We start from the raw sequence: 16,659 nt of genomic DNA on the forward strand, positions 1-16,659 counted from the left end.
ATTGGAAAGAAAAGTATAATATTTTGGAAAATCAGTACAAAAAAGATGGACTATGTATATTATCAGTGAAGGACACTTTTATATAAATCGGAATAAAACTCTGGAACAGAAGGTTCTTAAAGATTCTGCTAGAAAACATGGATTTACTGAAAAAAAATAGAAAAAAATAATTCTGTTACAAAGCAATTTTCAAAGTGTGCAGACAAACTTTATTTGGTTAAGTCAATGCAGTCCTATTATATTGAAGTCAATGGAGTAAAAATTACTTACATTACCTAAGGATCTAGCCTTTCATATTAACATAAGGAAGCTCAAGGAAGTAGCTGAATTCTTAAAGATTAGTTTATTTAGATTGCAATGGTGATTTTAAAAGAATACCGAGCAAGAACATAGCCCTCCTTTTATTTTCCCTTATGCTGAGAAATGGAATGTGTTTTCCTCCAAGTAGCTGGGATTTTCAAATAAACCAATATAACAGCTACCCCAAAACTGAGTGGGACCAAGATGAAAAATCCTTTAGTTTCTTACTATTCTGGTATCACAGTGCTCTGCTGCAGCAGTGATGGACAGTGTCATTTAACTGCTCACAAGACCAATACCAAAAGCTACCCTCGTACCACCGGATGTCATGAAGCTACTAAACACAGGATAAGACTTTAAGAGTCTATCTTGCCCCGGTAGATCAAACAGTGGGCAACTGGTTATCTAGCTCATGAAGGCAAACATGCTTTAGTCACTGCGACCGGTCCCTGGTGGGACCTGTGGTACTGGAAGTCCTTCCCCATTCACCAGGAGCTGGAGGAAAGACTTCAAGCACTACCTTCTCCTTCATGCACTCTCCTCCAGGAAACCATCACCTGTGCACAGTCACTCTGTGGGTTAGTAGGGTTTCTGACATTGTAGCTGTGGTTGTCTCCTAAACAAACCTGGAGTGAGAACAAGTCACTGTTAACAGGTGGCCTGTAACTCAGCAAGATATCTGCGTAGTTCTAGTTGTTCTACTGATAAGTATAAGCATTTGCTTTTGCCTATAAAAAGCTAAAAGTTTTTGAAGCTCTGAAATCAAGAGATTGAGAAGATGCAGAGGAAAAAACAGGGTAAATTGATCTCACTAAAATCAGTGGCAAAACTCCCCGTAAATTCAAGAGAACCAAGATTTTAGTGGTAATTATTAAGGCAAATAAGTAACCTCAAATTTGCAACAGTGAACGTTTCTCTCCTTTGCAATAAAACCTAAGAATTTTTAATGATGTAGTAACGTTGAGTTCATACTCCATCTTCACTATTCATACATCACATTATTAAATCAGCTGGGAAGTGATTAATCATAAGCATTGTCTAAGACTTTAACATGTCCACATGATAGTGGGCTGTACTGTTATTTTTCTGATAAAACTGCCAGGTGGATAGACTACAGAACAGGGGACAAACTTAGCTACCTTCTAACACAATTGTGTAAAAAAAATGGATACTTGCTGTGCTTAAATGGTAATCCATCTAGCTCATAAAATTAAGTCTTCACCGATAACAGCAGCCAGCTCAGGCCACAGGAGAGCTGTGACTGCCTGTGCATGCCAGATGAGGCACAAAGGTAGGAAAACGTACCAAAATTTAGCCATTGATGAGGATGCAAAACAAGAAATGAAAATAAATAACTTTCAAATAATGACATCAGAAAAGTAAACATCAATTGTTAATTGTAGTTTTCTGTTCTAAGCATCACCAGAACATTCAGATCCTCTCAAAACACAAGTACAGTAATTAGAGTTCACAACTGCTGGTTTCTGGAAACAGATTTTTATGTGTAAGTGTTGAGAACTAGAAAAAAGTATATAATACAGAAACTATAGAACTGGCTTTATGACTTTTTACTGTACTCTATTGATTTTACTTCAAAAATACTTCTGTACAATCACCACTGTAATAAATATTGCTTTATTCAGTAGAAGTGCAGTAATGTCATTTGAAGATTTAGGGGTTGATTTAGTTGTTTTTTTCAATCGGACTACCCATGCATGGTGAAGTTCCCAAACCAGCACTCTTTGTAACTGCCAAAGTTGGATTCCTTCCCTTTTATGTTACTGCTTCAGCTTCCAGATTCCCAAGGTCTGTGTTTGCCTGTACTCTCCAAGAAGTTTGTTCTGGTTTTGATAGGCCATCATGTGACTTTGTTCTGAAGTATTTAGAAGTACTTAGCTGACAAATGCATTTCTGTAAAGCACCCTGTGTATGGAAGCAGCCCCAGGGAGCAAGAGCTGGCCATTGTGGTCTCTTGCTGGAAGAGGTGAAGGCCACATGCCTGTGCAGCCAGAGGTGCCAGGACAACCCACTGCACCGGCTCCTATCTGGTAGCTCGTACCACTCTTACCACCTTGGCTTTTGACCCTACTAATAGTGCTTAAATATTTTTTGTAAGCAATAAAATTCAGTTTTCTCAGCTATATCCTTAGAGTGGTGGGATACTGTGGGATGTAGGATGCACACTTGCAGGCAGTAGCTCAGCAGAATCAGTTAAGCTACTACAACTTGAAGGTGCTCGTCTGCATACAAACAAAATTATAAAACAGGAAGCTTCAAACTACTTTCCATAGTTGGAGTATGTGGCTTAGACACCGAACAAAGCGATTCACAAGATGGCACTCGTACCAGCTCAGAGATACTTGAAGTTTTCATCAATTAGCTTTACTACGTTACCTTGATGGATAAAAGTTGGTATCGCAACACAGATTTAGTAAGACATGCTCTGGGGTGAATAAAGGTCTTACAGGAAAGATAACATTTTACAAGTTATTCCTCCCTTGCACTGTCAAAAACTTTGAGAAGAAAAAGCAAACACACTAGCACTGAAGGAAGACAATATGAAAGATTTATAGCTGCTGTTGGGTGGGCCATTGATTTTTCTGACTCAGAACAGTCTTTTCAGTTACAGATTACCAGGCAACCACAAGGGAGTTTGAGTCAAGACCCAGTACAGTGGATCAGAAAGTGGAGGAAAAAACCCAACAACACACCTTTAGTCAGTCCCTTACTAAGTCTAAGAATGAACATCAGGTTTTGTTTGGAAATAGGCCACATGAGGAGGGAAATGCAAACAGCAACTATTAATACGTATTTCACTTAAACCACATTATACTGTTTTTGTAAGAAAAATGTATCATCGTACTCCTGGTGCTACAATCTGTTGTACACGCACCAGTAAGGTAAATTTGGTTTGTGTTTTTCAGAAATGGGAGCTCTGAGAACAGATATTGTTTTATTACAATGGCAGGTGGCATAAAACCGCAATTTGAACCAGGTTTATTTTCAGATTTCAGCGTCACCAAATCTGGTTCAGTGAATGAACTTTAGACCTGGGAGAATGCAGCTGAAAGCACAGATTACTTTCTCTAACAGCTATTCAGAAACACTTGATTGCTTAGTATTTCAGCTCGAGTCAAACACTGCTTCATACATAAGAAATATTTACCTGTATGAGAGCATTTCTTTCTAAACAAGCAAAACACCACTCTGCACACACGGTTCCTCAGACTTCCTCTACCACCACACAAAAGCATTCCTTACAAGCCAGCTCTTGTACTCAGCCAAGCGTTTTCTTCCTCAGGTGTTTTGTACTATGGGAAATTAGCATTTCATTATACAGAAGGACTTGGGGGGGGGGGCATGAGGGGGAAAATAAAAAAATAATCATCCTAGCATCCAAACATCACATGGATTTGCACAGAAACTAGTTCAAATATGGCTATATGGGGCTACAGGGACGTATTTTTACTTCAGCCAACTCAGATCATGAGGTTTATGTTTTTATTTTTCTTTAAAAAGCAGCTGTAGCAGCAGGAAATACTAAGTGTTACCAATCTCCATCCCTTTTCTGTTTCACTATAGCCCTTTGGCCTAGATTTGATAAATGACATACTTGCCACCAAATCTCTGGGCCATGGAAAATAAGGAGTAGCCTCAGAGTTAAAAAAGGATCAGAAGACTCATCAAGCTTAAGATATCAAGAGCCATGAAGGGTTAAAAGAACATCTTTTGAAGGACTCCCAGCAGGAGAGAGCAGAAAAAAGACATACCAGAATCAGTCTAATTGCCTACAAACGACTGCTTTTTAAACCTGGTGCAGAATGTAGAAACCTTCACATAGAATCATAGAATAGTTAGGGTTGGAAAGGACCTTAAGATCATCAATAGTGATCAGACTCACTGCTCTGGTCATTCTGTATCTGATAAAAAGTAATGTCAGAGCAAGCTGGCTCATCGTAAGACCTGCAGCACCTCATTGTTTGTGCACCCCGGCAGGCAAAAAGATGGCGTTCCTCCAAAGGGCTTTTATGCGGAATCTTCTCTTACTTACTGTTACACATAAGTGATTTTCAGGATTCCATCAGCTTTTACCAATTAATTTACAACAACAACGAAAAAATCCACATTCCTTCCCCCCCCCCATTTCATACATATCCAAGTTCCCTACTGGTTGCACTGCTACAGGAAGGAGCAGATGAGAATAAACGGTTTTTAAGCTTGCTACTGCCAAGAAAGGCCTACTGAATTGTACAGTCAAGGTGTTGCCAAAGGCATTGAACTTCTGTTACGAGTTTTTGGAGTCCACGAACTGGTAAAATGGTCATGGTGACGCAATCAGTAAACAGACCAAGAATTAAAATCAAAGCTGTTCAAAACTGACTAATCTAAATTTTAGAGTAATCAAAATGAAGATTAATTTGGTCGAGCACTACCATGCTCAAATGCACAAGTAACAGCCACCTTCTGGCTCTTGTATTCTTATTTCCTTTTCAAGTGGACATCTGACACAAACTTTGGGCTTGTAAAGACTAATTAAGGCCATTTGGATTTTAATTCTTGTGTTACTCAGAGCATTCTCTATTAAGTAACCTGCAAAGGATTCTTGGTATTGGGTAAGTTCTCTGGGATCACCTCTAATATCCTAATAACCAACCTTTGAAAATTAGTTAATTAGGCTCAGAGCTGAGTAACTTTGGCACAGCAAACCCTACAACTGTGAGGTAATTAAGCACCATGAGAACTGCAAAGCTGTTTTCAACTTATGCATGAAACCATGAATATGTATATGTCAACTGACGGTAAACTACACATGGAAATACAGGCAAGACATATTTACATTTAAGTCACTGCACCTGGAAAACATTTTTGAGGAAAACTTGTGGAACACTACAAATTAGCTAGAAAACTAAGCTCTCAAATTCTGCACTTTCAAGACAGTTTCAAGACATGGTAGACTTGATTCTTCAAAAACTTTTCTGCACCATTAAGCAAAAGAATCGATTTCTAGGAGTCAGCAGAATAAATAATCACTATGTTTTTCACTTCAACACTAATTAAATGTTCTTTTTTCGTTACAGGCCCTATATAGGTAAATATATTCCCTTCTTGAATAAGTACATACTTTGTAATCTCCTATAGCTTTTACTCTTCAGGAAATAAAGTTGGAGTCGCACATTCAGTTTTAACATCTATCATGAATTTTAACATCCATCAAGATGTTGAATGGCTGGCTTGCTTTTATTTGCAATGCACTTTCAAGATGACACTACTTTCCAGCCAGCTGCTCACATTATATTTAGGATGCACTCATGATGACTCCAGTTGTAAAATGGGAAAGGTCCATTTTGAAAGTACACAAGCGAATTGCCATCAGCCATTGGACTATTTTCTTATTCTTCTATATTCTTCTTATTATTCTATAATAAAACAAGTTTACTATAAGCATTCAAAATCTTGAGCTGTAAGTTCTGAGGAAGCTGCACAGAAAATGGAGGTTAGTAAACAGAATTAATGTCACATCTCACAAACAGGAAGGTTTCCTTTCATTTAAGCTTCTTTTCTGCTACAAGCTAGAAGACGGACAAAAAAACCCAACGTAATATACATCTTTTAACTATAAACACCGTCTGAACTATTATTTCAGGAAAAGAACCTTTAACAAATCAAACTAATGTCAAAAAGCAAGACATATAAAGATTTAAGCTTATTTATCTATTTCAGACAGTCTTTGGTAGACTACCAGTGGCAAGACTACACATGTAGCCTGCTCTTTCCACACTCAGTGCTGTGAAGGAAAAACAGGTTAAGTGTCAAGAATGGTGATAAACTGCAGTAGTTAGATTAAACATTTATTTTTCATATATTCACAAAATCTTCACAAAAGTATTGAAACTCAAAAAGGAATTAGACTTGAGTCAAATACAGAGATGAAATGTACAAGACAAATGAGCAGGCAAACTAAAAGGTCTTGAAAGTATTTTACTTCAGATTGAAAAACGAACAGTTCAACTGTTCTGTTTAAATAAAGATTTGCAAGATATACAGTATTTTATGAATACAATGCTGGTCACTTGAGGCAATGTAAAATACCTCAATTTTTCCTTCATGCTTTTTTTTTTTTTCCTTTTTTTTCTTTTTTTTTTTCTTTTAGAAAGATACTGTTTACCAAAAAGAAACTTGAGCAGTCCAGGAAAAGCTATTTTCCATTAAATTTATGAAAACCATAAATTGAGGCAAACCTAAGATTCCCAATGGAATCAAGATTATCTTCCCGCTACCACCACCTTAAAATTATCACATGCTTATTGGAACACTAGTATCTGTACCCTAAGAGTACATTTGCTTTCAACGATGAGGGTGATTCTTTTAAAAACACTTCAGTGTGGTAAATGCGATACAGATCTTTGCAAGTATTAAGTTTTGGAACAGTTTTGCTAATAGCAGCTAACAATACTGGATTAATATAATTTATAAATAATTGTTCCCTAAATGGCAAACATAGGGGACATTCTACACATTCACAAGAATCTAAACCAAAATAAATACTGTGATAATGTGTAATGTGGTACAACTTTTACTAGTTCCTATAAAACAAAAGTTCAACATCTGGTGGATAAAATTATCTGATCAAATTAAAATATGAATCTAAAAATTAAAGAAAAACAAACCCCAACCATTGTCAAATTAACATCACTTAAGCTTAGTGTTTGAGTAAATGTTATGGCTTTCCAGTTTTTTTGAATTTTCCTTTTTGAAGTAAAAAAAAAAATTCTTTTTGAAGTAAGACACTTTAATGCATTGAAAATATTAATGTAAGTGATGACATCAGTTCTGGTCTTATTTTAGCATTATTTTACTTTAAAATCACTGCACTCATTAGTGCCCATTAAAGGTCAGGTTGGTCTGTAGTATTCTGTAAATGTGTATTAAAAAAAGTTTCTAAAAGCTAATAGTACATTTTATGAAAGCATAATCTCCAGAACAGCTGCATTAAATACAGCCACATATGCCAACTGCAGACCTTCCTCTTTAAAGAATTATGTAAAAGTAAATGCCACTTAACTTCCCTGCACTAAAGTGTCCCAGCTACTGTCCCATTCTATGCCTGTGTGTGAGGGTAACTACACATTTCATTCGCATTCATGGCATCAGAGTTATTGCAACCTAGATGTGTAATGCAACTGAACCGGACAAAAGCAGAACTGAAATTAAATGATAGCTAGCTCAACAAGAACTACTATGAGATATGAAAAGTTTGGGTCTTTAAGGCAGTACAAAATATATTTTATTATTTGAAGTCATTTTGGCTTTTTAAATAATTAAGTGTAAATATAAAAATGCCTAAGAGGGGAGTGAGAAAAAAAATACTTTAATTGTGAAATTTACTTAAAGCTTCAACAGTTATCATCTCCTACAGGAATTAGCAAAAATATAAAAGACAAAAAAACTCAGATCTGGAAGGGGGAGGGAAGGCACAAACAAAGAGGCATGGGATTAAAGCAGCCCAGGAATGCAAACGTCTGTAACAAATCTAGTTCTGTCATTTGTAGGTTTTTTTTAAACAAACAAACAAAAATTAAATAAACCAATCACAGTCAACAACCAAACAACCCCTCCCCCCCAGGGGCTTTACATTTCTTAAAAAAATGAAAGGGTTGGGGAGACATCACTAAAGGGAGGAAGAGAAGGATGCAACTATAAAATCCCATTGCCTGAAATGATGGCACTCTAGAAAACAGGGTGAAGGTTACTTCTCTGAGATGACAAGCTCAGTGTCTACACAAAGTACATGTACACTTTATGCAAATGAAAAACTTCATTTGCCACCATAAGCCTTTCTTGCAGAGAAATAGCTTTTGCAGATCAAATGTTCTAGTAAATCTTTTAAATGGCAAGAAAAGAAATTCTGAGCAATATAACTAGTAATGTCTCTTTATATGGATGTTAAGATGACAATTCAGATTATTTTCCAAACTGATCCTGAGAAAAATTCATGTTTACAATTTAAACAATAATATTATGCAAAAAGTATTAACAAATCCACTATTACAAATGTCAGTTTTCCTATATTGTCATCTATATATACACAATAAAATGGTAAGTATATGCAAAAATAATTAAAAAATCATGCACAAATTACTTTCACCTTTAAAGGCTGGGTTTCCCTCAAAATAAAATTTTTTGCTTTTTTTTCCTATTTTTTGTGTTTTATTTGTTTGTTACCACCCCCTAGACACACTGAGTACTACCTCTACAGGTCAGCATGAGCTGATGGGAAATACATTTATTTTACATTCAAGCTTTTATATCCTAAATGACCCTGTTGTAGCATATGACTTATCAAATAAGCAGCCTTTTCCTCTTTTTTTGTGTTTTTTTTCTTTTTAATTTTTTCTTTTTTTTTTTTTTTTTTTGGTTGGTTTTTTTTTTTTTTTGAACATTTTTTGCAGTGATCAGTCTTCATGATCCGTTCCGTGGCGAGCTGGGAAAAAAAAATGCAGTTGCTAATCAATGTCTGAACAGTCTGAAGCTCCAGAAAAGATTCAAGGAGTCACTATCAAACTATCCTGTAGCATGAGATCATTGCACACAGAAGAACAGTCATAAAATAGGCAACTATCTACAAAGGTCTGAAAGGGCTGCATCTCTCTTGTGTTTCCTCTTTTTGCCGTGGAAGAATGGATGGTGTGATTTGCTGCCTTGATGTTGTTTGTTTGTGACTGAGGTACTGTGGCTTGAGTTTGTTGGACCTTGGAAGCCTTTGTTAGAAGAGCGAAATAACCGTGCAGATCCATGCTGTGAAAGAAAGAGAACACGGTAAATCAGTGCTAAAAGTAAATAAAGTATGGCAACTACACAACCCTATTTCAGGATAATGAGGACTTTAACTCATGAAAGCATTACACTTGGAACAACTCATACAGCAAAAGAAGCCAGGCCATTGCTTAGACAGCAGCACAGTACCATGAACCTTTCACTTTAGTGGCTGCACACAGATGTTCATCCCTAGACCCAACACTACGCAGGTCAAGAGGAGAGCAGAGCACTTTGAACTGTGAAAAGGATAGAACTGTTTTATTGCTCTCATTTTGCAACTATCCAAAAAGTGTTTTACAGAAGCAGAAAACCACAATCCAAGATGACAGATGAAAAATGCTGAAATCTCACCTTCTGTGCAAAATTAAGACAAGAATCTTTTAAGGCTAGGACTATCTTTATACCACATCTTTTTATATACATAGAGTATCTCTAATAGTGCATTTTCACATTCCAGCACTGGAACTAGCTCTGTGTAGTCACACACACATTCATGGTATATCCAAGGCCAGTTTGTAAACTCGGTACTAGCTAGAGATAGACTGTCAGCAAGTAGGAGGAAAGTTTCCAGCATTACTTGTCGGAAGCAATATTTCAGATGATTCCAGGCTATGTTCCATGTATTAGAGAAGTCCTAAATATTGAAAAAAGTATAAAAATTTAAACTGCATATATCCAAAGTATATTCTATATAGAGGCATATAATATTTCTAGGTTGCTGACTTGTAACTCCTCAAAATGAGAAATCCTTTAAATGCATAAACTCTGGTAGTTCTCATCATAAAGGTATTTGTCTTTAGGGGCAAACAAGAGGGAATTTCATGTATCAGCAAGAAATCTTCATCTCCCTTAATGAAAAACAGTTCAGCAAGTACCAACAGCTAACAGAGCTGCCAGTCATAATTCGTAACATTTTACTAACATTTTTCACTGAGTGTAACTCTTTAGTTTTCAAATTCTGAGGTCAAGACTGGACTGATGTGCTTTCTGCACAAAAGGAAATGGGTTCAGCACAGCTGTATACTGCTGGCAACTCCAGGTTTCCCAAAATAAAATTCAACCTGATTTCATCTGGTTGAAGGCTGGGAAAGCCACTGTTGCAAAACTCCTCTGTGTAAGCTAAACAGAGAACCAGGTGATTTTAGATACAATCAGTGCTCAAAGCTTTTTAATGGGGTAATGGGGAGGTGAAAAACGCAGTGTTTCCTTTCAAGAACAAGCTACTCTTCCATGAAGGATGTGTACTGTTCAAATGATTTATACAGTTGTTTCCAAAGGTTTCACAAACCTGAGATTTGTTCGTGCTGCTGGAAGTATTGGCTGTTTGGCTGTTTTGTGTTTTCCCACTTGACTGGGAGGATTCCAGTGACACTTCTTGTGAACCCACTCTGTTTGTGGCAGACTGGCGACAACTCAACTGTTTAGAGGTTTTGCAAGGTGTTCCATCAGAATCCTTCAGGAAAATGTAAAGTATTAGTGATTGTTTTAAGTGAGTTTTTCTATTAGTGAGTTTTCCCATAAAAATAAAGCTAGCTAGCAGTGGACAAAACTTCAAACGTGTTTATTTTATTATAAATTAAAATTCTTTCAATACAGAATTTTTACAGAGTAAAATAGCCAGATTTAAAAATGTATTGATGCATGATTCTGATTTTAGGTTTAGCTTTTTTTTTTTTTTTAAACAGAATTCCCAAACACTTTAAAGGTTTTGGGTTTTTTTTTGGCATAAGGTTTAGGACTACCAGTCTTGGTTTTCTTAAACACAGTTTTTTCAGAGAAAAGAGGGCTATGGTAACTCTGTATATACTGTATTCACTTTCTGTGTGTTGTGTCAAAACTACACTGCAACTTACAAGGGTAGAAATTACATAGGAGGTAACATCTTATGCAAGATAGGATTCTGGATGTCATAACAAACTGGGATTCCAAACTTACAAATGTATTCTGTGGAAGTACAGATCAGGAAAAAAAAACACCAAAACCTAAAGAAACTGAAAAAAACCCCTGAAATCAGAAAACCACCAGTACTTACTACATCACTAGAGCTGGACAATGTAGAGGATGATGATGATAAAGGACCTGATGAAGAATTTGAAGAATGTTTACTAAGTGTTTCTGAAGTTTTATTTCTAGGTTTTGACAGTGCTTCGTTCTCTTCAGCAACATTATTGTTGCATTTGTCTAGCTGCTGAGTATCTACTATCAAGGTTACTCCATTACCTATTAAAAACAAAAGAGAAGCATCACCACACAATAACTGCTAAAACTTGATGCTTTTCTTCTTTTTTTTTAAATATATCCCTTTAGGTATTATATATCTATTATATCCAGCAGGACATGTACAGGCATCTGCACACGTGCATACTTCTAATACATGCAGACGCACGTTTGCGTGTATGTACTGCATGCAGCAAGCCAACAACTCGCAGAAGGTGTGGTGGTTTCCCAAGATCCATTCATGTATACTATGAAAACCAGCAAGCACTACCTACAGTTGAAGCTGGAAATCAGAGAGCTAAGACATGGAAGAAGGTAGTAACAAAGTTGAGATGTGCTGCTTAACAAGACTGATCCACAACACTTCAATAGCACTCAGATAGCTAGATTTAAATTCCATTCCTATGAGCCCAATACTCATCAGCTCCCATTTTATTTCTGCTGGAGCTGCTAGGATCATAAGAACTTCAAGTAAGTCTGGTTGCTTTGCATGATACCCTACCCTGAAAATAAGAGACACAGAACTCTCATATCTCACTAACTTCTACCTTAATTAAAAAAGGAATCAGAACTTAAACTAAATCTACAAGATGGTCACTGTAACTGCCACCATTATTTTCCTGATACAGGGTTATTTTATTAATGTTTTATCTCACATAAGACTTCCAGGAGTTACCTCTGATTTACATAGCATACATGTGCTGCCTCACTAGCTGTGTTTGCATACAGAGGTTAATACATCATATCAGATAGCCAAGCATTACTCTGTAGCTTGTGGAACTGAACAAGGGTTGGCTGTCATGACCAGGTTGTGTGGCAGTAAGTCTTTATAAAACCCTGTCAACCTTTAAAGGACAAAGGAATTGTGACAGTAATGATGCGTAATTTGAGTTGGAAGTTTTTCAGAAGTCTCCTATTGCAAGCCCAGCAATCCTTACAGACCTCTATGCTGGCCACATCTACTGCAGCAGAATAAAGATAGACATGGCATGGCCTTTCTACTCTTGCATAAATCCACATCTTCTGGATCAGAACAAAACCGAAAGCAAAAAAGTGTATTCATATTAAGACACATGCACTGCCTTATACGAGGCAAAAGCAACAACAGAATCTGATCACAGCATGCAGGAAGCTTCCCAGTATCAAGCCATGCTTAGTCAAAACTCACCGTTACATGAAGACTCTGTCCTACTTTGCATTCCCCACTGCTTTGATATCCAGTCTCTGTATGTGGCCACCTCTTGCGTTACTCTAATTATTCTACCTAAAATACTGTAAATGAGGAAAAAAGAAAACCACCCCAAAACCATGAGCACAATTTTTAGACACACAGAAATATAAGCAATTAACGACTGAGATTTAGACTCATAAAATTTACCTTTCCGTTTCGTTGTTAGGATAATATTTAGCTATTGGGGAAACTGCATGGCTCAAAACAACATAGGCATAATCAAAAGCCTGTTTCACTTGCATGGCACCATAGGAGCTCCTCCCAACATCATTACCTTAAAGTAAGAATAGAATTAAATAAAAAAGTAAGATTGAAACTGCGGTTATCTCCTTTCAGACAGGAGACAAATTGCCCTTATGTCCCAACTCACTGCGGTTACCTCTTGTAGAACAGGATTAGTGGAGCATATTTGAAAGAGCTTAAAGACCTATAGAAATTTACATGCACAGAGGTTCAAAATGGCAATTCTCTGGGTCAAGGTGCAATACATAAATAAAAAAATAAGCAAACATAAAATCCTGCACTGCTTATATTACACATGTAACAGGACTGTCCGGGAGGACATTCTTCCAGATCAGAAATACGTTAACTCTCTTCTCTGAACAGCGCTTGACTTACCATTCCAGAAGCCACCCCACTGAAGCCAACAATCAACCTTAACGTAAAGGTAACTACAGAACGAAGCCACTCTGCATTTATGTAGCACTGACTGCAGCACAGGCATGCTCTGTAACTTTTACTAGGAACATGTCTTAAAGAACACTGTAGTTTTCTGCATCCACCTGGTGTTCAAAGACATGAATGAGGTGTTTCTGTTTGGTTTTTGGTGGTTGGTCTACTATTCTTTATCTCCTCTGGATTAAACATTCCCGTATTTTTTTTCTTAGTATGTTAAGTGTTGGTTTATGACAATACCTGGCTGTAACGGATCTTCAATATACAGCATCGACGGCCTGTAGCCATCCAGCATACTTTTTTGCACTTCATCCTTGGCAACGTAGGAGCCACCATCCTTTATTCGGATTCCAGTCTTCAGATAATTGAAGTGACGTCCATATAATTCAAAAAACTCTATTAAAAGAACACCATAGTTGGCATTCGGCATACAGGCATCTTCCCTGGGATGCAGCTATTAAGAAGAGAGAAAAAAATGGTTTTCCTCAAACTTTAAGTTTCAAGTGTGTTTAAGTGCCTTTGCTTTGTCACAACAAGCATGCCTAAATACAGTAAAAAATAATAAAACCAGAATATATAAAACAAACTTGTCTAAGTACACTATTTTCCTTGATAAAGCAGTCTTAAATCTTTAAAACAAGATGCTACCAAAACTTCTATAAACTAATTACCTCTTAAAAATAAGGCTGTCAAGCATTAATGTTTTTGTATTTGAACTTTCAGTTCAGTAAGTGAACATCCAGCACTAACAGCAGGGCTCTTGTAAAAAACAAATGTATTTGCACTTCACAGACCTGGGTTTGCAATATAAATACAGGTGTTAACGTTCACAGCTATAGAAATTATCCCCTCTGCTGTTAGGTATATAACCTGAAGGATTATAAACAAAACCTGTTCATAATTGTAACTGATAAAAAACCTCACTGCTTTTTTTTTTTTGTAGAGCAAATGGAGAGGCTATTAGTCAATATAAGAAAAAAATGAGGATGGGAGAGATTTTGGTTTCTTTCAAAAAGATAAGCCTGTCCTTTTCATTCATTTTGTATTTGGCGGGCAACTGCACTAGCACTCAGCAAACACCAAGCTCCAGCTCAAGGCTCAGGTTTAAAAGTAACTACAATCTGGAAAGTACAGACATACACATGTACACATGAAGTTACACAATAGCATTTAATACAAGAAAAAGAACACGGCCGATAAAGCCAGAACTCAGCTACTTCGTATTTCTACAATATTTTTCTCCTGCAGGCACAACAATATAGATTTTGTTCGTGCATTTTGTTCTCTTAGACATAAGAGAAAATTGTAAAACACATTTATTTGGTATTGGCTTAAAAACTTAGGCAAGCTAGCAAAATTCTGCTACTAAGTTAAAGCACAGCCAGGGTGTTAGACCTGGAAAACAAGGGTTATAAAGGACACCTGCATCTAACAGTAACCTGCTTGAACCAGATTGCTCCAAATAAATCATACAATGGTCAAGTTATTTTACCATGAATGTATGCCTGGTACTGATACACCAATGGCTGTTCCAAACATGCCTGATACAAAAAGTGCCAGTATGGGAAAAAGAAGGCAGGTGGAATGTGTCTATTTTTAAACAAAAAGAGGGTGCAAAACCAGGATAGCGTAGATGATTAAACTGAAGGGTTGATCAAATTCTTTCTTAACGTTATATCCTTTTGCTCCAATGGCATCAACAGATTTCATTAAGCTTACCTGAAGGAAGCTGACAGCCATTAAAAAAAGACTATAAGAACCGATTCCCCCTGTAAATACTTCATTAAGGTCCCTCTGCAATAGGAACTGTTTCAATACTAAAACTAGATACGGTAACACAGGGTATTTCTGAAAGAGAAAAGCAAAGGTGTTAGGATACTGATGCATATACACAACTGCTGCTAAGAAAGCATACTGAAGCTGTTACATCTCAAAGCTAAGTATAATTTTGATTTATCATTTTTAATACTGGGGAGAAGCGAATTGCTCTGCCTGCGGTCACTCCAAGTATTTTACCTCTTCAACTCCAGTGGCAGACATTAACAACAGAAAAAAAGTTATGAATATAACTATTAATAAAATCAGGATGATCTTGTTAGATTATATGAATACATTTGATTTTCTCAAATCGAAGTGAAAAGGAAAGCAAAGGAAGAACTGTGGAGATATCTATGTCTGTAGCAAAACATTCCTGATGCAACCAAGCTGATATCCCACAGTGGGCTGGAACTTCTGTTCTGCAAATCCATCAGATACCCAGAATTCAAAACAGTTCTTCAAAATTACTGCATCCAGGTAACACTTTCGGAGGACCCAAATACTTACCTTTGGGTACCTGGTCCTTCAATAGGTTTGTCAGCGTGGACTTCCTTAGAGATGTGCATACGCTGCATGTGTGGAGAACATGGACTTTTTGGGCAGCAGGGGAGGCTGGGACTACCCCTGCACTCTGAACACCCCCTCACAAGGTAGGGGAAAAGGAAGCTCAATAATATCACTCCTGTTAGCAACACAGAGCTAAGAAGTTCTTTACTTTCAGGGAAGAGATGTGGATCATGGTATCTGTGATTGCAAAAGATTACAGGGAAATTGGGAATTCCTCCAAGAACAAATCTGCACAAGTCTTACGGAGGGTATCAGGAGCCTTATTTAACTGAAGATCCCAAGATGAGTTTTTGAACTATTAAGAACTTAGAGTCACAAGCTGAGGTGTTGACTATGCCTGTATATTAAGAGATGGAATTTTTCTTAGGAAACTGCAAACCCTTAATTAAGGCTTCGGCCATCTCAAACTTCCCAAATAAAATGGATTAACAGAAACAAACATTTCCAAGGGTAATACTGAGCACGACACCTCCATTAGGTAATTCAAAGCAATGTGGGACAAAACAAGACCCAAGAGAATGCCCTGCAAGTGTTTCATAGAGAGATCCTCAAGAACACCACTACCAGTATGTGCCAGAGCTGAGCGCCACCTCTGCCCATGCATGGGCCACCCATCACCCATGGTCAAGGCCAGCTCTGGTGTGGCACAATGACATGGCCTTGGCTTGGGCTGCTGGGAAAACAGCCCTGTGGAAAGCCTCTTTGGGAATCTCTCCACCTCACTCATCCCTCCACCAGCTAGTTTTCATCTCTGCTGTTCCCCTGGTGTCTGCCTGAGCCATGCTGCTGTGGACTGATGCTGATCCTGACCCTAACAACTGACCTGATGTCCTTAGCCTCAACCTCCTCACTGGAAAACTGTCTACCAGCCACTGACCAGCCTGTGAGCTGACCCCAGCTACTGTCACCAGACCTGCTCTGCTCCTCTGATACCACGGGACTGCACCCCCTCCCCATGCCTGACCAGCTGCCACTCACAGCTCCCCCTCCCTCCCCAGGGGCACAGACTGCTCTCACCATGCCCTGATCCAAGA

At 37.6% G+C, this 16,659-nt stretch overlaps 1 protein-coding gene across 1 annotated transcript in view; it reads right to left on the bottom strand.

Annotated features, from left to right (window-relative positions):
* Window positions 1-7,863: 7,863 nt before the first annotated feature.
* TENT4B (terminal nucleotidyltransferase 4B) overlaps window positions 7,864-16,659 on the bottom strand; it is a 47,640-nt gene continuing 38,844 nt past the window's right edge. Inside the window, exons 6-12 of the mRNA XM_061369927.1 lie at window positions 14,960-15,088; window positions 13,481-13,694; window positions 12,713-12,839; window positions 12,503-12,606; window positions 11,150-11,337; window positions 10,406-10,570; window positions 7,864-9,096 (exon numbers count right to left, since the gene is read on the bottom strand). Of these exons, the coding sequence (XP_061225911.1) occupies window positions 8,917-9,096; window positions 10,406-10,570; window positions 11,150-11,337; window positions 12,503-12,606; window positions 12,713-12,839; window positions 13,481-13,694; window positions 14,960-15,088 (1,107 nt within the window). The 3' untranslated portion in view covers window positions 7,864-8,916. The remainder of the gene's footprint in view (window positions 9,097-10,405; window positions 10,571-11,149; window positions 11,338-12,502; window positions 12,607-12,712; window positions 12,840-13,480; window positions 13,695-14,959; window positions 15,089-16,659) is intronic.

This window comes from Neopsephotus bourkii, unplaced genomic scaffold (assembly GCF_033783945.1).
Source record: "Neopsephotus bourkii isolate Nb327-2 ecotype Australia unplaced genomic scaffold, CSIRO-AGI_Nbou_v1 NB_13, whole genome shotgun sequence".
Taxonomy (NCBI): Eukaryota; Metazoa; Chordata; class Aves; order Psittaciformes; family Psittacidae; genus Neopsephotus; species Neopsephotus bourkii.